General features: G+C 43.5%; 2 protein-coding genes across 3 annotated transcripts; one reads left to right on the top strand and one right to left on the bottom strand.

The window, feature by feature from the left end:
* The first annotated feature begins 639 nt into the window (after nucleotides 1-639).
* On the top strand, nucleotides 640-5,051 carry trim69 (tripartite motif containing 69). The gene is made up of 6 exons (XM_056432671.1): nucleotides 640-1,378; nucleotides 1,697-1,792; nucleotides 1,941-2,174; nucleotides 3,269-3,291; nucleotides 3,377-3,492; nucleotides 3,638-5,051. The coding sequence occupies exons 1-6, from the start codon at nucleotides 761-763 to the stop codon at nucleotides 4,180-4,182; spliced, it is 1,632 nt and encodes a 543-aa protein (XP_056288646.1). The 5' UTR covers nucleotides 640-760; the 3' UTR covers nucleotides 4,183-5,051.
* Nucleotides 5,037-21,505, bottom strand: LOC130205349 (bone morphogenetic protein 1-like). 2 transcript variants are annotated; one of them, XM_056432669.1, is made up of 20 exons: nucleotides 21,288-21,505; nucleotides 17,352-17,462; nucleotides 17,116-17,265; nucleotides 16,875-16,992; nucleotides 15,907-16,085; nucleotides 15,685-15,790; nucleotides 14,595-14,719; nucleotides 14,266-14,381; nucleotides 13,826-13,928; nucleotides 13,595-13,711; nucleotides 13,283-13,428; nucleotides 12,887-13,082; nucleotides 12,672-12,797; nucleotides 8,679-8,839; nucleotides 8,380-8,560; nucleotides 7,583-7,708; nucleotides 6,856-6,983; nucleotides 6,541-6,754; nucleotides 6,097-6,347; nucleotides 5,037-6,006 (listed from the first exon to the last, which is right to left on the bottom strand). In XM_056432669.1, the coding sequence occupies exons 1-20, from the start codon at nucleotides 21,418-21,420 to the stop codon at nucleotides 5,872-5,874; spliced, it is 2,922 nt and encodes a 973-aa protein (XP_056288644.1). In that variant the 5' UTR covers nucleotides 21,421-21,505; the 3' UTR covers nucleotides 5,037-5,871. The 2 variants fall into 2 exon arrangements, with proteins under 2 accessions (XP_056288644.1, XP_056288643.1); XM_056432668.1 differs by having other exon boundaries at nucleotides 8,679-8,842.
* Nucleotides 21,506-22,281: the final 776 nt, after the last annotated feature.

Below are 22,281 nucleotides of genomic sequence, written 5' to 3' on the forward strand. Positions count from 1 at the left end.
TCTTCCACATTCATTTCTAAATGGACATAATCCTAGTTTTATTCTCCTGACCTTTGATGATGTTCCAGCACAATCACAAATGTGTCTATTGACCTGACTGCCATAGAGGGAGATTCGGCTGATGTAACACCCAGAAGGATGTTTAACTGTTCACATGCTGTGTCAAGGCTTTCTTTCCAAGTCACATGAAAACATTCAATTAGCGTGTTGTAAAGAAACTCTAATTGAGGAAAAGGCCCCCGCCCCCCATTGAGGGGCCTTTTCCTGCAGGACGTTTTTCCTTCTCCGTGTAAATCTCTTAATGGTCGTGTTGTTTACTCTTCAACGACAATAATTACTTTCTGGGCAGAGAGCCGTGCTATAAAAAGAAACGGCAAACGTGTGTTACACAAACACACACACACACACACACACACACACAGTTAATCCACAGCAGATTAAGAGTTCCGGGAAGTTTCTTGCACTTATTGGCCAGACTTCACTAAACAAACAAGCCACGGGTAGAATATCCATGGTCCGCCTCGGTTTCCTGACTAAAATGTGACGTCAGTCTGGAGGGGAAAGGGGGGGCCCATTAAGATCCACTCAGTATCGGCTGAGGATGTGAGAGGATGTGGCTGCTTCAGCACCACCCACTTCATTTCCCCACAATCAACAGGAAGACTGGAGGCCAAGGAGAGCAGCCGCACTCGGCAGGAGAGGAAGGACGTGGAGGTCCAGCTGTACATTCAGAACAAAGGGAAACCATCAAGGCGAAGGAATGAGCAAGAATCAGAAAGACGTGAAGAAAATCCAGACGGCTTATCTGCAGAACTTGGAAAAACTAAACCAGAGGATAAAGCCAGACAAGAAAAGTTGGAAACCAAAAGAAGGAGACTTTGCTGCAGCGATGGAAAAGCTGCGGCAGCCTCCCACAGCGGGGAAAGTAAGCAACAGCTCAGCACACAGAATCAGCAGAGATCTTACCTGCTCCATCTGCCTGGATCTCTTCAAGCAGCCGGTGTCCTTGCCCTGTGACCACACCTTCTGCCAGGGGTGCATTGAGGGTTACTGGACCGGTCCCCGGGGTCCCGTCCAGGGCAGCACAGGCTCCTGCCCTCAGTGCAGGAAGGTGTACGCCGGGCAAAGCTACAGGCCAAACCGCATCGTTGCCAACATAGTGGAGAGCTACTGTCAGGGTCTGGAGGAGAGCGGGACCGGACCTCGTCTGGCAGATGTTGCCGGGCCCGCTCCGGTCCCGTGCTGCAGCAGACACAGAGAGGAGCTGAAGCTGTACTGTGAGGAGGACCAGGAGCTGGTGTGTCTGGTGTGCGGTCTCTCCCAGGAGCACAGGAATCACACCATGGTGTGTGTCCAGGAGGCTGAACTGAAGTATCGGGTGAGTTCAGCTTTAACTGTTCACGGTTTAACGAGTGTCGAGATCTCACAGTTGATCTGTGAAAGAAGTTTGAACGTTTTCAAGAAGTATGCATATTTCACTTAGTGCATAGTACAGTACACGGTCAAAGTAATGAACGTTTAGTACATTCTATCAACATTTTAAACGTGTGTCAGGTGTGTATTTTTCATATGCAGATTAAAACGTGAATATCCATGTATTGTTTTTGCTCCATTACAATTCGTAAAGGTAGCTGTGATGTTGTATTTGAAGTGAGCAGCAGGTCAGTAGAGTGATGTCTTGTCTCTGTCCGGTTAGGCGTCTCTAAACAGCTCCATGGATTCTCTTAAAGCTGAACTCAACACGGCGCTGCAGTGTGACAGGGAAGTCGAGGACGAGGTTAAAAAGCTGAAGGTGAGAGGAAACACCTTCAAAACGTACACTACCGTTCAAAAGTTTGGTCTATCCTTGAAATGTTGCTTCAGCACAACGGAGAAAACTAACGTAGAGGATCCATCTTTCTGCAAAGACTGCAAGTGACACTGCTCCTCATCTTCCTCAGGAGCACACCGCTGACCTGAAGCAGCGCATTGAGGCCCAGTGCAGCGACCTCCACCTGTTCCTGTACCAGGAGGAGAAGCTGCTGCAGGTGAAGCTGAAGACGGAGGAGCGCAGAGAGCTGATCCGGCTGGACGAGCACAAGGCCCTGCTGTGTGTGGAGATCTCTCGTCTGCAGGGAGCCGCCCACGAGATAGAGGACAAGCTGAAGGAGCAGGACGCCTTCACTCTGCTGCGGGTTGGTTCAGCTCACGCCGTACGATGAATACAATCCATCTGGAAACTATTCACAGCAGGATGAGTCAGCTCTGGGGATGATTACGATGAGAAATGATGAACACTTTATTTCAAACTTATTTGTTTCCAGGCTATGTCTTTATCCTAATGACACATTAGAGATGTAATATTTGGGCCCAAAGTTAGTTGTATACATCATTACCTTCGCATTGAAAATGCGGAAGGTTATGTTTTGATCGCCGTGTATTTATTTATTTATTTACTTGTATGCGTGTTTATTCGCATAACAAAAAAAGTTTTAAACCGAATCGCATGAAATTTGGTGGGATGATTGGTTATTATCCGGGGACCATTTGATTAGATTTTGGGATCGATCGGGTCAAAGGTCAAGGTCATGAAAAGGTAAAAATCTTCTTGAATCTCTTGAAATTTGGTGGGATGATTGGTTATTATCCGGGGGCCATTTGATTAGATGTTGGGATCAATCGGGTCAAAGGTCAAGGTCATGGAAAGGTCAACATCTTCTTTTTATCATAGTGCGGTCAATTTGTATCCAATTGGCATGCAACTAATGCCAACATGTTCATAATTCAATGCCCAATCTTGTGATATGCGAAGGTATGCGCTCTACCGAGTGCCCATTCTAGTTCAGTCATGTATTTATGTTAAACAGGCTCCAACATCAACATTCAGGTCTTAACTGAGCAGGGGATGACCATGTTTCCTGTTTCAGTGTGTACAGTGTTAAAGGCCGTACACATGTTGATCATGTCAGTTTGCATTTATTTGAAGTGTAACTTTTTACAAGTGTTAACACTGTTGCTGCAAAACAAAAGACTTGAGCAGTGAGTGGAGACAGGATGTAGGCCAGTGATCTCACTCGCTGACCTGGAGGTTAAGGAGTTTAGCTGAGGCACGGGGCCTTATAGGCAACGGCTGTGGGACTTTCCCCCCGGCCACAGGGAGATCCCACAGGGTTATAGCGGGAGCTCAGACATTGATGTCATGTGGAAAAAAGCCTTCTACTATTTCAGAAACAACAAACTTAATGACCAGTCTCTCTCGTCCTGTGTTTGTTCTCGTGTCTCGTTTCAGAGCATCAAGGTCCTGCTCCAGAGGTGAGTGTGGGAAACGTTTTCCATCCTGTCTGGGCTTTGTCTTCCTTCTCTCTCTTCACTGCTCTGACTTTGCTTTTGTTGGCAGGCCTTCGCTGAAGTTCGAGAAACCCACGTTTACGCCGCCCAGTCTGTGCGAGGGCCGCTTTGCGGGGCCCTTGCAGTACAGAGTGTGGAAATCCATGAAAGGAAACCTTTATCCAGGTACTTTAAGTGACACTTTAACCCCCATCCGATTTAGCAAATTTGAATTACAAGCACTGCAACCAACAGTGATCACCTGACCATCCTGTGATATCAAAGAATCATTGAACTGTTGGGTCATTATCATTACCTTTCCTGTTTGTAGTTCCAGCCGCCATCACATTTAACTCCAGCACGGCCAACGGGTGGCTCAGCCTGACCTCCTCCCTGACCTGCGTTCGCTACCAGACCTTTAACCACACCGTGCAGGACAACCCCTTCAGGTTCAACGCCGCCCTGTCGCTGCTGGGAAGCCAGGGCTTCACCCACGGGCGACACTACTGGGAGATTGAAGTGTACAGCAGCACAGTCTGGACTGTAGGGGTGGCCCGAGAGTCGGTGTCCAGAAAGGGAGTCATCAAGACCCTCCCAGCCAACGGCTTCTGGACTCTCTCCCTCTCTTACGGGATCCAGTACATGGCTGGCACTTCGCCCCCCACTGTCCTGTCTCTGAAGGAGCCGCTGGTCCGGATCGGAGTGTACCTGGACTACAAGAGGGGCCTGGTGTCCTTTTACAACGCAGAGTGCATGGCACACCTCTACACCTTCAGGGAGACCTTCAAGGAGACGCTGTACCCTTACTTCAATCTGGGTTTTCTGGATAAAGTGCATGAAAATGAGCCTCTCAAAGTTTTCCTACCAAAGATTTAAAAACAAATGAACAAAAAGGGTGACTATAAGAACTGACCACCACAGAGGCAACACTAATTCCTGAACACTGTACCGAATTCGAGATGTGTGATGTACATCAGAAATCAGAATTATTAGTCCAATAGAAACAGATGTCTCATAAAGAGGACATGTGGAGTTTTAATTCAGCGTTACTCACCAAATGTATATTGTGTATCTCTTAGGTGGAACATGCATTCCTCATAAAACATTGACAAAAACTGTTCATTCTGGTATTGGCCATCAAGTTTGCAGATGGACGGTTTGCTCGTTGTCTTCTTCTTGCCTGACTTTGCTGGCGCATTGCGGCGCGTTGCAGTGATCAGGGCAGTTGATCAGTGGTCGGACTGAACGACACACGAACCAGACGGGAACTGGAAAGTAACAGTAACGCTTATTGTTCAGTTTGTAAACTGGATCTACACTGACACATGTTTCATTTCAGAGAAGCTGTGCTTCAGTAAAGAAAGTGAAACTGCTACCTGAATGATGTGTTTTTTTATTGATTTAATATTCTTTCTTGTGCATGATACACTAATATATTCATTAAAATATCCTAATTGCTTTATACTGTGATTATCATCGATGTGTTGAATACATATTCGTTACACTTGAGTTGTTTATACGGTGTCATGTCGTACTAATGGTGTACTTGGTGCGTTCAGGTGAGAGTGAGACATAAGCAACTTGTGTGTAACGGCCTTTTTCACTCTCACACATGGTTTTAATGTTGGATATCTACTTTGTACTTGTCATGCTTGATGATTTGACTATTCCAGCTGTTTTTACACTGGCTGATCCAAGGGCTGAAGTTTAGGTAACATTTTAATAAAAACATTTCTTGAAACTTTTATTTCTCTCATGCTCTTACTCCAACTCAAAAATAAATATAACATGCCCGTCATTAGATTACATGTTGTAGATGTTAAAGCACTATTTAGCACAGTTTAAGAGTAACTGTCCCCATCTAGAGGTCACATGATCACACCTAAGGAAGGAAGTGCAGGGAAATCCCTTCTGCCTGGAAAGAAAACGCCTCTCTGATTTAAAGTTCTCAAGTTGCCACACCCTGTAAGATCCACCTGTTACACCCACCGTGATGTCACAATGTACTGACACCCTCCAGAGTACACGTCTACATCACTGGAGCCAGTCAAGAAATAAAGTCAGCAATTATTAAGTTGCTGTTCAAAGCCAGTATAGAAAACATTACTGATGAGCATATAGAAGGGAATTATTGCTTTTGTCCTCTATTAGTATTATTCTTATTATTATTATTATTAGTAGTAGTAGTAGTATTATTATTAATAATTAGAAGTAAACTTTTACCCCAGACAGTAAAAAGTGACGACATGATTAAAAAACAAGAAAACTATTTCATATAAACATTTTATATCTCAACACTGTGCTATGACGTAATCAGCTCGATACAGATGGTGCCACTGAATTTACTCAAAATAATCCCTGCAAACTAGAGAGACGAAGAGTCTCTCATCCTAGAGCTATAAAACAAAGAGTAAAGATGCATTTATTCTGCATGGCTTCACTCCATCTAACAGATGTGAATGTAAAGTATGCGGGTTGTTGTTGTTTGTGGCAATCCATGCATTCACTCCTCGCCTGGAGACGGGTGTGTCCGACCAAATGTCTCCACTTAGGTTCGGGGGAGAGTCACTTGCTTGCGTGTAGCGTGTCCTGGAACTTTGTGCTAGTGTAGCGTGCATGAAAGCCTTTTTTATTGATGCTGTCATCTGAGTGAAACTTTAAAACGATGGCGTCTCCGGCTGAGTAGACTTCCTCTGGGGCCTTTGGTGCAGGGGGTGAGAAAATAAGAAGGTTGTTGAAGAACAATTTAAATAGTGTTTACTCCACAAAGACAGATATTTTTAGCCTTACCCCAGATCCACAATATCGTCCCAGCCTCGGAGACTTGATGTCAGCGCCGTCATACAGCTCCACGTAGTCATACCCGCAGTCGGCCTCCTCCTCGATCTCAAACACTTGGAAGATGAGCTCCACTCCATAGCCCTTCTCAGCAGAGATCACCCACAGACAGTCGGAGCCGCCCTGGTAGTTGTTATCTCCAAACTGGGCGTGAGAGTAGAGATCTTTTGTCTTGACCTCGGCTTTCAGGCTTCCTCCACATTCTAAGGAATTCACAACCACACAATGAAAGGGTCAGAATAAGGCTCTCGTAAAAGTGATGAAAGACCGCAGCTTTCTAAACGCAGCAGAAACAACCCCAAAGTTAAAATGTTATATTCTATTATGGCTCTAAACATGCCATTTGACTCGTTTTCCAGGCTATTTGGGGTGAAATGTTCTGGTTGCTTTGCTTACCTGCTCGGTATGAAGCCTCAAAGCCTCTCTTCTGCACCGAGTTGTCAGAGAAGAAGCGCAGGAACATTTTGTTGCCTGTGGAGACGACTGGCGAAGGCTTTTTGGTGCCGCAGAAGAGCCCGAGGCTCGGGGCGCGCGAGTCTCGCCCGTCGAAGATCTCCAGGTGGTCGTACGTGCACTCCAGATGAGCCTCCATGTCGATCTCGTTGAAAACCTGCGAGACATTTTGAAATGCTATGAATCACCTCCAAAAGTTGCCTTCCAAGTCCTGAATTCTGGTCAGTAAAAAAAACAAAAAAACACCCATTGACATACGAGTTTGATGCGGTGGCCCGGGGTGGTGGACAGGGACCAGGTGCAGGCCTTCTTGCTGGGATACTTATCAGGCCAGTTGGGGCTGCTCATTGTGCCCGACACGGTGTTGACCGCATGATCACAGCCCGCTGAAAACAACAACTAAATCACTTATTACAACTAAACAATGGAAGCTGGTCACATCATTTCCTCCTGGTTGTGTCCTTTGAAAAGGCATCCATCAAACCGAATACGTGGCTATCAGTAGCGCTTCAGAAAACCATCAATAATAACTTACCTTTAATGGTTTTTATTACTTGCTTTTGATGGTCTGTATTATTTAATTTGAATGGTTTTTAATAATTAATTAATTTAAATGGCATGTTCTTCTTAAATTTAAAATGCTGTTCTGTAACTTTGCATTGTGTGTATTTATCCTGTACTATTTGTTATTGTTTTATGTTGTAAGGTCTGTCAGAGGACTACAGATGCATATTAGCTGAAGCTATACTCTGGTACGGTACATCGAATGGTGACATTTATGTTTGAACTGTACATGGTCCCTTTTAAATAAAGATAATGATAATAATAAAATACATGTGTGTAAAAAAAGAAGAAGATATATAACAGAGTAAGATGAATGCCCAGCCGCATGGCAGCTGATTCTCGTGAAATCAGGGCAGGGTGATCACAAACTCAAATCAACTGAATCAAATGACTTTCTGTTATCAAACATATGAGTATATACCTTCCTTGCAGTCGTGCTTATTATCGTGCAGCATGAAGCCGCTGCGACACTGACAGCTGTAGCTCCCGAAGGTGTTCACACATTCATGCTGGCAGCCTCCGTTTTCTTTGGAGCACTCGTCTATATCTGTGGAGACGGGGACATTATTTTTGCAGGCTGCAGAACATATAACATAAACAATTTAGAGCATTATCTGCTGCTGAGCGCAGACACAGAGGCTTTCTGTGTTACCCGAGGGGAAGAAGCTGCAGAATGAAACAGTTAAGACCCACAACCCTCCGTCATCTCTCAGCAAAACATCTCTTGGTTAGACACTTATGGAAGTATTTTTGAAAAGCTCAGCGTCTAGTCCACAGAACAAAGTGGAGCGTTGTTAAAATACAGACATTGCCCTTGCGGATATTTAATTAAAGTCATGGAGATGTTCCAATGGGGAGTTGTCGTTGGGTATGCAATATTTCTGTAATAACAAAATGAGATCAACACATTTTTTGTGCACTGAAAATATTCTTTAACATTTTAGAAAAAACACAAACACTAAACCTGCCACGTGAATAAAAATAACTATGAATGTGTTTCTGAATGTGAAATTAAGAGATGTATTGGATTTAAACACCAAGCATGATACTACATTATTTAGTTAATATTCAATAAATGAAAAGATGTAAGCTTCACATCGAGTCAAACTACATGCCTCCCTTCTTGTGTGAGAAGCTGAAGACAAGGTTATTGTAGTGGGGTCAGGATTTGTGAATGAAGGTCCTGGACATTGCATACTAACAGTCCTCATGACTTACCGGAGAAGAAGTGAGCCTTGAAGCCCTTCTTGGAGACGGTGTTGTCAGACTTGAACTCAATCCTCATGTTGTTTTGTTGAGAGGTGATGACCTCTGGCTTCTCCGCTCCACAGAACTTCCCATGAAGCTCTGAGTCCGAACTCAACCCACTGCGCACCTCCACATAATCATATTTACACACCTGATGGTAAACACTGGACAGTTTTAAAAGATGTGGCCTGTGACATTTTGGTGATTTAACAGGTTATCTGATCAAATGTCTGCACAAATATAGAAAAACATCACTGTAATCAACTTACATCATTCCCTTCGGTCTCGAACACATCGAACACCAGAGTGATGCGGTACTGAATGGGTGCCACCAGCTGCCACACGCAGTTCTTGTTGGGAGGGTATTCTTTGGGCCACCCGGGCGTGGTGAGGGAGCCATTCAGCTTGGTGATGAACCCGCCACAGGCAGCTGCTGGTGACAGAAAACACAGATTCTAGTGGTTGAAGAATAAGAGATAAACCATTGGATGACATATATACATCACCATTTGCTTGAATTCCCAAATTCAAGCAAATCGGTGATTTAATTTAATGTAATCATTTGTAAAAAAAAAAGAATGGCAACCAAGTTTATTACAATGAAATGTTAAGAAAATACGACATCTTCTCACTTTTTCATGTATACACAGAGTTTTCACAAAATGTTTAATCATGGAAATGTGGTTTAAAGTCCTGGAAAGGTCCTAGAGATCCACTGGTCAGCATGTGTGTGAACCTTGTCACAAACAGAACTGACAGCGCTGACTCGCATGAGTTTACTAGCCCGACTGTTTGTGGTGTAACCCCGTCATTACATTACATTACATGTCATTTAGCAGACGCTTTTATCCAAAGCGACTTACAATAAGTGCATTTCAACCTAGAGTACAAACTAAAAACAACAATGTCAAACAAGAATACAGGAAGTAACATTTCCTCAACATAGTCAAACTACAAAAGTACCATAAGTAAGTGCTATTTAAGTGCCACTGAAGTGCAAATCTGTGTTTTAATCCAGATATAGTCGTAAAAGGTGTGTTTTCAGTCTCCGGCGGAAGATGTAGAGACTTTCTGCTGTCCTGATGTCAGTGGGGAGCTCGTTCCACCACTGAGGAGCCAGGACAGCAAACAGTCTGGATGTAGAGTGATTAGCTCGAGGTGCAGGAGGCACAAGTCGGTTGGCTGTTGCCGAGCGGAGCGAACGTGCCGGGGTGTACGGTGTGACCATATCCCGGATGTAGACGGGGCCCGATCCGTTCAGAGCACGTACGCCAGAGCCAGTGTATTGAAGCGGATGCGGCAGCCACCGTAACCAGTGGAAGGCGGAGGAGCGGAGTGGTGTGGGTGAATTTCGGGAGGCTGAAGACCAGTCGAGCTGCTGCATTCTGGATGAGCTGCAGAGGTCGGATGGCCTTAGCAGGTAGACCAGCCAGGAGGGAGTTGCAGGAGTCAAGGCGTGAAATGACCAGAGCCTGGATCAGAACCTGCGCCGCCTTCTGAGTAAGAAGAGGACGTATTCTCCTGATGTTGTGCAGCATGTACCTACAGGAACGCGTTGTCGCAGTGATGTTGGCCGTCAGGGAGAGTTGACTGTCTAGTGTCACCCCGAGGTTCCTGGCAGTCGGGGAAGGGGCCAACACAGAGCTGTTGAAGGTGGTAGTCAGGTCATGGGTGGGGGAGCCTTTCCCTGGAAGGAATAGTAGCTCAGTCTTGTCAGGGTTGATCTTCAGGTGGTGAGCAGACATCCACTGAGAGATGTCGGTCAGACAGGCAGAGATTCACGCCGCCACCTGTGTTTCGGACGGTGGAAACGAGAAGATCAGTTGGGTGTCATCAGCATAGCTGGTAGGAGAAGCCATGCGAATGAATGATAGAACCGAGAGAATTTGTGTACAGAGAGAAGAGGAGGGGACCCAGGACGGAGCCTTGAGGAACCCCAGTAGTGAGAGGACAAGGATCAGACACAGATCCTCTCCAAGTTACCCGGTAAGTGCGGTCGTTAAGGTAGGAAGAGAAAAGAGCGAGTGCAGTGCCTGAGATCCCCAGGTCCTGAAGAGAAGAGATAAGGATCTGGTGGTTCACGGTGTCAAATGCTGCAGAAAGGTCTAGAAGGATAAGGACAGAGGAGAGAGAGGCTGCTCTAGCAGTGTGAAGCTGCTCAGAGACAGCAAGGAGGGCAGTCTCTGTCGAGTGGCCGGCCTTGAATCCAGACTGGTGAGGGTCAAGAAGGCTGTTACTGTGGAGATAGGAGGACACTTGGTTAAAGATAGCTCGCTCCAGAGTTTTGGAGAGAAAAGGAAGAAGAGAGACCGGTCTGTAGTTGCTGACGGGTCGAGCGGAGGTCACCAAGCTAAGAACTTGATTGGGAGACAAGGGGGTGAAAGAGGAAAGAGAGGGGGATGAAGAAGTTAGTGTTGGTGAGGCGATAGAAGATGGATTGGTAAAGGAGGGGCGTATGTCGTCTATCTTGTTTGTAAAGTAGTCGACAAAGTGGCTCAGCAAAAGGGTGGACTGTAGCCCGACTGTTTGTGGTTTAACCCGTCATACGCGTCGTTGAGGGGGCGTGGCTTATCTCCGTTACTTTGCTCCGTGGAAAAATATTTTACGCCATCCGCCACGGAATAATTAACCAATTTTTCTACGTTATACTTCTTGTGGAAATGCCACACACGTCGTAACATCTAGCGCCCCGGTGTGAATGACTTCCGCCTCCAGCATCACGTGAGCAGCAACAGCCAATTAGATCCAACAGCGGAGCAGCTCAGCGCTGATTGGCTCTCACAACGCAGCGTTCTGGTTCTGTGCTGTGACGTCGCTAGTGACGTCACGGAGCACCGAACCAGAGTCTATATATCGAAGTGATTTCCAGCAGGAATTCAGTGTGTGAATCTCACAGAAACCCCCTCACCCCTTCTCCATTCAGCCACTTCCCGGGGTGGGGGCCTCTGCTGGGAAATCACAGAAAGGGTGGGTGGGAAGGTTATTGGATAAAAGAGGAACAAAAGGAATTCATTTCTTACATAATTTATAAATTAAAAAAGTGTTCAAGTGCACAAAATTCAGGAAGTTACTTGATTTGTAAAATAGTGTAACGTGGGACTTGTTAACCTGTGTGATTGTCGCTCAAGTGGGCCGTAGAGATTTCTCTGAATGGGCCTCGCTCCGATTCACACCTGGGCCCATGCAAAATAAATATTACTGAATATTTCAAGGTGTGGTGGCCATCTTACCGGGTTCACCATCATCTTTCAAGGTGTTGTAACTATTCTATTAATATATATATATATACAGTATATATATATAATATTCTTATTAGAAGGGTTCACCATCATCTTTCAAGGTGTTGTAACTATTCTATTAATATATATATATATATATATTTTTTTTTAAATAATATTCTTATTAGAAGGGTTCACCATCATCTTTCAAGGTGTTGTAACTATTCTATTAATATATATATATATATAATATTCTTATTAGAAGGGTTTGTGGGCACTGACTTAGTCAGAGCAGAGGACCCCCACCCCCCACCCCGTTGTCACCAATTTCACCCCTCATGAGTTTGCAGGTATGTGTAATAGGCTGACGGGCTCATAAGGAAGATGCAGTGAGGGAGTACTGCCCTCTTGTGGTAGAGGAGGGAAAACCAGGGATTTGTGTCTCAACTGTGCAAAAAAAGACGAGATATTAATACCAAAGTGTTTGTTTGAGCACTTGCTCATGTTTTACAATCAGATTAACAGAAAAACTGTCATGACATTTATGATTTTCAGTTGGAATCTATCTCCCTTTGACTTTATTGTGTAAGTCAATACTTCCCAGCTGTAAATCTCAGGCCTGTCTGACGTTCACTTATTTTTGCAGGAACTCAATTCAACAAATTCAGAGCCTGCCGATTGGGTCTCGTTCAGCTGCTGAATGGGCCTGAGGATGAATAACCTGAAGTGAAAACAACTGGCAACTGTCATTAGTTTGCTTTGCTTAACACAAAGATGGTCATTAAAATGAATTACATGTGTACAGAGCCGTTGTTGCCTTGTTTCAAGTCTTTAAGCTAAGCTAACCGGTTACAGGCTGTAACAGAAAGATACCAGGAGGTATTGACCTTCTCTATTTATTCTCCTCCAGGAAGTGAATAATTGTATTTCCAAAACTATTAAAGTACATACCTTGATTAAAAAAAGGTGCATATGTACATATGTCACAGTGACAGGAGGCTGCTCCACTGTGAAGGCTGGAGTGAAGTCGTGCTCTATACTCACTCTCACAGCTGCGTCTGTCGGCAGCCAGCTCGTATCCGGGGTCACATGCACATCTGTAGCTGCCCAGCGTGTTCAGACAGCGCTGCTCGCAGTGGCCGTTGTTCGGTCCGGAACACTCATCCATCTCTGGCAGATGTAAAATCATAAATAAAACAAATGTAACCAGTAGTTCTTGTCATTGATGACCATTTTTAACCCCAAGTTGCTTTTCTGACCTTTAAAAAAGCTGGCTGCAAACCCAGCTTTGCTGACCGAGCTGTCAGACACAAACTTCAGCCGGAGCTGGTTGGAGCTGCTCTTGATGTCTTCGGGTTTCTCGTAGCCGCAGAAACGTCCGAGCAGCGGGCTGCTGTCCGAGCCGCCGTCCCTCACCTCCACGTAGTCGTAGGCGCAGCTGTCATGACGCTCAATCTGCAGGAGAAGTAACGACAATGAAGTGTGCAAAGCAGGTGAAAGTGGAGTCTTCCCACCTTCCAGGTGCTGGGCATTTGTAATCAAAGTAAGTAACTCAAATAAAGTTCCAATATATGGGAATATGCGGTTTGGGAAACATTCTCCCAGTTTTGGTCATTTTAACATTTTGTTAACAATCAAAATAAAAGCGATTTTACCTCAAACGACTGAAAGGAGAGGCCAACATCGAAACCTTCTGCGACTGTGATTTTCCACACACACACTTTGTTGGACTGGTAGTCATCGGGGTAATTGGGGGACTGGATCTGACCGCTGTCCCGCTTCACCTCCCCCCCACAGATGGCTGCACAGGAGGTGAGAAGGCATTTGTTTCATCCAGAGCCATCTTTAGTTTTACATTCAGCTGTCTATATTATACATCTAAAATGAAATTGTAGAACCTATGAAAAAGCTGAGAATGTAGCATCTGTGAAGAGCATATTCACATCCACACGTTATTAAAGTTGTACCTTCGTAGACAGCTGAGAAACCTTTTCCCAGCCAACTGCTGCTGCTTCTGAATTCAATCCACAGTCGGCTGTCGGTTGAGATGATTGGGTCGGGAAGTGTGTCTCCACAAAAACGTCCTGCCATAGAACATGAAAAGACCAGACTTCATGACACAGGAATGACACGGCATCACGTTAATGGAGGACGCTCCGCACAAGGAGAGGAGGTCTGTTGTCGATCACATTAAAGACCTTTCAGAGGAGCTTTCCTCCCGAACCCGTCTCGGACCTCCACATGGTCGTACCAACACAAGTGGCTCCTGAAGAGGTCCATGGATGTAAAATTCAGAACAATCTGAGAGACAGAAGACACGCGAGGAGGGCAGAACGTCACAAGAAAAAAAGGGACCTGGATTTAACATCCATCCCGTTCAGACACAGGGTTTTCCTGGTTGTGTTACTTCTTGATTTGAACAATGTGAGCTAGTCTCGTACTAAAAACTGAATAATTTAATTGATTCGGTGTAATTCATCATATAAAACAACTTAAATTGTCACATTGACTTTGAAAATTATTACAATAAATGGCCTAATTTGCAATACATATCTATGCATCATAGCCCTGCTGGTAATGAATTGTAGTTAAAGAGTCCTTATTGAAGGATTGTTTCCGCTTATTTACCATCACTCACCTTCTCTCCAGGAGTGACATAAATCCTCCACACGCAGTGAGCGTAGGCTGAGTAGCCGTTTGGATAACCGGGAAAAGAGAAGTTTCCAGCACTTTCCTGCAGGCTGTCCCCACACCCTTAAACAACCACACGCCATGACACACATGGTTATATCACACTGGACCAGAGGAGTAACATTAAAGTCCCAGAATGATCGGTTTACATGAGCGTTAGTGCACATGCAGTCATGATGCGTCATATCTAATTTGGCTTTAATAGGTAGTAAAAGTCTACAATCAAGATGTTGTTTTTTGGATTTATATATTTTCAACACATTTAATGTAGCTTACTTGCACACTTGTAGAGTTTGCGGGCTTGCGCAATGTCGCCTTTGCTCAGCCGGGTCCTCTGTCCAATAGGTGGCCGGACTCCATTGACATCATAACGGGGCAAGATTGTGTCCAAGAAGATGCCTCTACAGACAGATCAAAAATGTGATAAGTTCATTCTCAGAGAATATTAAAAAATATATATCAAAACATCTACTACATCACACAAAGCTTGAGGAGAAACGTCGTCGAACGACAATGATGTGCAGGGAATCTGTGTTTTTTTAAAGTTCATCCAGAGACTTTTTTTTATGGTCTGACTCTCCTATTCAACACCTTGATGCTTTATTGATAGTGATAATCTCTCATGGGTTTGGAGCTCGCTCTTGCAATCGTTCCCATGGTGATGCACCCATGAATGACAGGCATGTGCAAACAGAGCACTCTGAATGGGGCCTTTCGCTGGTGCCAAGCTCAGTGGAGCCCGCTCCTGAATGCCAGAGAAAAAGGCCACTCTAGCCCAAATTGTTCAACAAAGCCTGAACTACCAGGCCTTTATTTAGCTTGGCTTGCCTCCATGACCCAAAGCAGCGATGGAGGTGAAAAATAAATAAATAAAAAACGAAACACAGAGAAAAGCAACAACATGCACGAGACAGAAAAAGAAAAGGAGACTAGCGTGAAACCATTTCTGTGACAAAAAAGGATCAAATCCCCTGAGGTTTCCTTTGGAGTTGTTTAGCAGTTGAATGAAGGGACCAACTGCAGGTCGTTGTAGCTCAGCTGTTAATGCAGCATGATATTAGGGGCAGTTAGGGAAGCCTAATGACTATAAACCATGGGAAACACGTCATCAATTCAAACTGTAAACTTGAGTAATGTAAAGTGGTTTGGTCACTGATTGTAAGATGTAAGGTAATGGCCAGAGTGAATCACCAAATGCTCAGCAGTTTGGCTCTTGAGCCAAGAGTTGACCCCAGTGAGGCCATTTAATGGCCGATTAATGTGAACCAGGAACAAGCTGAAATCAGAGAACACCTGTGAAATCCTTACAGTTGCATTAACAGAAACGTTAGGAAAGAAAATTGTAAGAAAACACCAGAATGACAACCTGGAAAATGTATTCCTTGCGTAATGCATGATGCTGCCAAAGTCGTACACCTCCCCGAGAGAGTCGACCTCGCCTGGCTCCATCTTCAGGAAGTTATACTCCTGTCCTATTCACACACACAGAGTCAGCTGACGAAACGCAAGGAGAAACATCTGGAGCGTCTGTGAGCACGCACACACACACACACACACACACACACACACACACACACAGTAACAGTACCTGGTTGGATGTTGTCTCTGATGATGCTTACATGCTCGTCTCGGTCCGTGCGTGTGTGTTCGTGCCAGAAGCCGATCACGTGGCCGAGTTCATGAACCACAATGCCAAACTTATCACAGTTCTTTCCGATGGAGATGGCCTGAGGGCCGCTACCTCTCCTCCCCACGTAGGAGCAACACCTGCAGGGGGCGACACTGTTCAGCTCCGAGCAAACAATGATTCTTTGCTGCTCGTGAACATTTAAGGGAAATATCAGCAAATTCTAGTCGTTTAAACTATTCATTATAAGTCGTGTACATTTTGATTTTTGTGAACCTTTGGAGAATTTAGGTTTTACAATTTTCGGCTCTTGGATAAAATGTTCCTACAGTCCGAGGCAGCCGCCGTCTTCCATTTAAATACTTCGATAGTCGATGAACCGACTCTTGAAACTTGCTTGAGTTTGGTTACCTTGAACATCTCAGTGTGCACAAACATGTTAGATAACAGTTGCTTTTTTGTACGTCCGGCACACACTGAGCAACGCCAGCCGTCGTTTGGAGATATCTGCCTAGCTGATGGTTTGGAGTTAAAGTTAAAGTTAGTTAGTTTGCTGTATTTTGCTCTCTACTATCTCCTGAGGGACGAATTGGGCTATTTCACTGCAACATTTTCGACTTTGATCACCAGCTAGTTGTTTGTCTACTGTGGTGCTGGGCAGGTTGGGCATGTTGTTTTTAGAGCTTTTTGGATAAAAACAGTTCCCGGCTGTGGCTGAAAATAACAGTGAGTGAATTTAACCATAAAAATGTGGGTCAAAAAAAAAATAAAGCCGAAATGAGATAAAATGCTCAGTGTGAAAATGAATGGAAATGAAACGACGCTTTGCACAAACAAAAACAATCGAGATTTCTCAAACACAACAGTTTGGTTTCCTGTGATGTTAACTGAATAAATTATAAAGAAATATTAATGAGCTCCAAACTCACCCACAAGGTCGGTAGGTGAACACAATGTAGCTTTCTTCAGTCGTCCTCTCAGTGAATGTTACGCAAGTGTGTTTCTCCCAGTGGCGCATCGCCTGACGGAAAATAGCTCTCTGACTGCCTGAAAGGAACAAGAGTTTGACAGTTTCACCACACAAGGCAACGGACACATGGTTGCTGCATATAGCAGACAACTCCCCTGTGAGGAGGCATGAATGATTTAGTGTTTCGAGTGAGAACTCACCAGTGAAATTCCCACTGATCACATACGGGATGATGCCATCCGGCCACACTCGCTCAGGTCTGGAGGTGGCGGCTCTCCTCCTGCGACGGAGACTCCGTCTGCCTGCAGCTCTCTCGTCTCTGACGCTCTCATTGGAAGAAGAACTGTTTACTGTAAAGAAAATAGATAAAAAGTCCCTTCATTTGAACTCAGTCATAATTATTCATAGGTTAATAAACGTATTCCTGCTTTGATACCTGAGTCTGTGAGGTTGATGTGGACGCGGTGCTGTGCACCATCCCTGCTGTGGGCTTCTTTGAACATGCGGAGGTCATCTTCATCAAGGGCGATGTCTCCCATAAAGGCAGCTGGGGCAGACAGAAGAACACACAGATAGGCAACACATGCATAAAGATGACATTATGGTAAAGATGTACGATGAATACGCTTTAATATGAAGCTGCAGGCGGTTAGTTTAGTTTGAAGACTGGAAACCGCCCGCAGCATCTCTAGAGCTCGCTAGTTAACACGTTATCTAACATGCTGCGGTTTTATCGGTAGTTACACGACCGTTCAAAAGTTTGGGGTCACTTAGAAATGTCTTTATTTTTCAAAGAAAAGCACTGTTTTTTCAATAAAGATAACATTAATCAAAAATACACACTATACATTGTTAATGTGGTAAATGACTATTCTGGGTGGAAACGTCTGGTTTCTAATGAAATATCTCCAGAGGTGTATAGAGGCCCATTTCCATCAACGATCACTCCAGTGTTCTAATGGTACATTGTGTTTGCTAATCGCCTTAGAAGACTAATATCTGATTAGAAAGCTATACAACTGGCCTTCCTTTGAGCTTGAAGTTTGAAGAACAAAATTAATACTTCAAATATTAATCATTATTTCTAACCTTGTCAATGTCTTGACTATATTTTCTTTTCAATTTTCAATTCATTTGATAAATAAAAGTGAGTTTTCATGGAAGACACAAAATTGTCTGGATGACCCCAAACTTTTGAACGGCAGTGTACGTGCAGAGCTGAAATAAATTAGATTAAAATGAAATGGAAATTAGTGAGCTTTGGGTGATTTTTTATGTTGTTTTCCTTTGTTGACCTTTGGGCAGAGCCATGCTAGCTGCTTACCCCCTGTGTCCAGTCTTTATGTTAAGCTAAGCTAACCATTTTCTGTCTGTCGCTTCGCATTTAATGAGCAGATACAAGACGGACATTGATCTTCTCTGCAAAAGATCAATTTCCTAATATGTCAGTCTCTGTCTTCAAGGAAAGTGTTCTGTAAGTTAAAACACTGAAAACTGTAAACCTGGAGCCACACTTTACACACATTAGCTCACCATGTCACACTCTCCATCTAACGTGCTGTTGGAGTTAAATCATTTGCTCCACAAAGACAAAACCAGATTAACTTATTTCTAAACTTGATTTTTAAAGTTCAGTTGTTGTTTTTTTCTCTCCTGCCAACAGGATCCAAAACTAACTGTGTGCATCTCTGTGTGTGTAAGTGCATATCTCTGTCCTGGAAAGAGCTCTGAGCAGGACTCCATGCGTCTGTTTGATCAGCAAACACGACTCCTGAGCACACACACCGAAACACGCTGAGGGCCGTCCAGCTCCTGTGTCCCTTTAGAGAAGGAAGACGTGGACTGAATACTTTACAGGGTTGTGATCACACGGTGCCAGACATTTCTACTCCAATGGCAAAAAAAGCATTAAGCACATAAAGAAGACTTGTTGGAGCTTCATAAAAATGTCATTCAGGTGATGTCTGCATAGCTGCGTGTTTCCGAATGTACACAACTGGTTTGTAGTAAAGTGCATTGGTCAAGCATCGGGGAAATGTTTTCATCTTCATATATATTCATATTCGAGTGTCGTCCTCCACATCGGAGCAAATACCTTCAAATGAAGAGTTGAAGAAATGCATCGTTTTACATGTTTTTCATAAACGTAAAATAAAAATGTGTTCACGTTTAACGGCATAATAATTTCAGCCTCAGGCTTCATCTTTTCTACAGAAGCATGAAGAGCCAAGGTGAGAAAGATATTACATACGTTCACTCAAGTATTGTTCAGTTAGTTTATGTGATATCTAAAGTTACTACTGCTTTACAGATCAATATTCGACACACAAAACACATCTACTTTTAAAATCTGACTTGTTAGAATAAACCACTCGGCAGTAAACAATTCAATACTTCATATTCCTACAATACCGCTGCATTGAATATCACTCTGAAAAGAGTTAGTCTGTATAATGAGTACTTTCACTTTCAATAGTTTAAGTACATGTTACTGATACTTTACTTTGGTATATTTGATAAGGGACAGTGCACATTAATTAAAACATTTCTGTACATGTGCCAGAATTAGCCAAGAGGTTATTTTTCATCTGTAGTCCCGAGATGCAGATGTCACAAAACAAACCTAATAACTACTACTTCTGTACTTTTGCATAAATTACATTTTAAATGCATTTTCTAACTTGTAAGATGAAAGCTGTGAAATGCTGAAGAGCTGCAACTTAATAGCTTGAGTAGCTTCTCAATATGTACTAAAAAAAAGATGTTTTTTCAGATAATCCAACTTTAGCAGCTGAATACGGGAAGCAAAGAAGAGTAAAACAGGAATGATTGTCTGGGACAGAAACTATTTACTAAAATATGTTGAGGTGAATGTGAAAACCTTCAACTTCTACATTAAATCAGAAAGTTGAACCACAAGACATTATAATCTCAGTAGCTCATTATTTTCTGGCTCCAGTAATTGATAAAGACAGCACTGAGTAGTAAATCTAAATCCAGGCTTTAAAATGTCTGTTGTGAACCATATACTGTAAATTACATCACGCACGGTTTCTGTTCCCACGATGGGTTAAACATTTTGTTTCCTCCTGGATAAATCAGGATCTCACGTTGGACTAGTCGAGCACAACAGCTCACCAGAGTCGTTCCCATTAAATACCTAATTTAGCCGTGTGATGTAACAACCTTTGAAAGTCCAAATGAAAAGACGTAGCAGGCCCTGTGTCGGCCTTTGAAGTGAATTCACTCATGCAAAGAGTGACTGTAAATGACTGTCACCCCTGCAGTGTGCACCCCATGCCCCGAAGCCAGAAGGATTTCACCGCCGTCCAGCCGAGGACCGCGCTGGCACGGCCTCAATGACCTCTAGTCTCCAGGCAACTGCCTCTGAGAAGAAGAGTGGTGTGTTTTGGAAGTTTCAGAAGTCACAAGTGAAAAGGGACTCCAAGCAGCTGGAGGCCCCCCAATAACCAAAGTAATTGTTTGGCATGTTCGACGATAGAGAAAAACTTGTTCGTATTTATTAGCACACAACATCAATAATTTGGTCATAAAATATGACGCGTTGCTGGAGATGAAATTAGACATTAGAGAAACAGTAGAATGGACCTGCATTTGTCATAACAATCTAATTATATAATACAGCATTACAAAATGGGATATTCTTGATATTTATGACACCTGATTACATTTAATGATAATACTTTTTTACTTCTGATTAAGTAAAATGACATGACTTTACAAGTTATGGAGTGTTTTCGAGTGTGTCTTTACTTCTTCCACCACTACCTTGAACTTGAAAATTACTTGAGAGCTGTTGAATTCAGGTGATCTGTCTCAACTATGCTCTTGTTTTACTTTTAGCCAAGAATAAAACGATCCGCACAAAGAAAGAAAAGAGCAAGTTAATGGTAGTAAAATGTACAGTAACACATAAACAAGCCTGACCCGTGGAAGTATTTATTTATTTAGCTGCAATATCTCGTGCACTTCATCATGTTACTGAACGAACAATAAGATGCAAATGTGGAGGTTCATTTGTTGTTTTGTTGCATTTATCTAGCAAGTAAATATTTGTATTAATTCAATTTCAATTCAGTTTATTTGTATATTACTTTGATTTATTTAATTGAAGTACGTGGACAGACACAGTCTCTCACACTAACATCAAGGCCTGTAACTGTCAATGGAAGAGCAGAGAAGGGTGTTAAACTACAACTCTGCTCCCGGTAATTTTAAATGATCAACTGTCTTCATATTTAATGTTACGGGTCTGGGGGGTATGTGGGGCTATGGATATTGGCTCAATATACACCAGAAAGAAAATACAAAACATCAATACATTCATGGAGTAGGTCAAAATTCACTGTACCAGCTTTACAGGGATCTTTGTAGTCGATTACATCACCGCGGTTGGTCAGATGAGTGTCCACCGACTCCCAATCAGCCGCCAGAGAGACGCGCAGGCTGCACAGCAGGAGCACACATGCTGGAGCGACTTCCATCAGGCTGCTTGTGAGTATTACTATCTACGAGAGCTAAAGTTGCTGACAGGAAGAAGAGAAAACAGCGCCAAAAAAAGTTCCTCGAATGCGGCGGTGTGGTTTCAGTCGCTGCGCGTCTCCATTGTGCTGCAGTGATTCGCTGCCGGAGAGCAGCGCGCACGCACTTCAGCGCAAAGCACACATCCATGCGTGTGAAGCCGGAGGGGGGCTTCACCTGGGTGAATAGATGGGTTATTACCGTTTACATAACGTGTGAGCTCTACGCTTTATTTGACGTGTATTTCCTCACTTTTTAATTGGTGTATCCTTTAGTTCCGCAGGACCTGACGGAATTATTTGAGCCAAATTAACATAGGTATAAGGATTACAAAAAGAAGAAAAAAAGCTTCAACGTCTATCTCCTGGCATATACTTCACGTGCATGCTGGGACAATTTATTTAAAAAACAGCATTCCTTTGGGAATTCCTATACTTTAAAAGACGAGCTACACGCAGACCCTTATTAAATACCACGTGGCCTGTTTCTTTCTGCTTCAAAGACTGCTTCTCAATTGGTGTTGTTCTTGACCGGATGTACCACCTGCAGGTTACAGGGTCCAAACCACCAACCCTGTATCACAAAAATGATGTTCCCCCAGACCTTAATTGCAATTTGCAGTTACGTTTGACTAAAACGTATTTCTCTCCAGATTACGTTTGTATTTAACGTAATACAATTACAAATACGTCTCTAATCAACGTATCTTTGCCGTTTTTTGTCTCTCTTTTCTACAATGCTGTTATGAATTGGAGAAAATCGTCCTGGTCGAATTTATTATTATTGTAGGCTATATGTTGTTTCGCCTGCGTATTATGACAGCA

This window comes from Pseudoliparis swirei, chromosome 15 (genome assembly GCF_029220125.1).
Source record: "Pseudoliparis swirei isolate HS2019 ecotype Mariana Trench chromosome 15, NWPU_hadal_v1, whole genome shotgun sequence".
NCBI classification, from domain to species: Eukaryota; Metazoa; Chordata; class Actinopteri; order Perciformes; family Liparidae; genus Pseudoliparis; species Pseudoliparis swirei.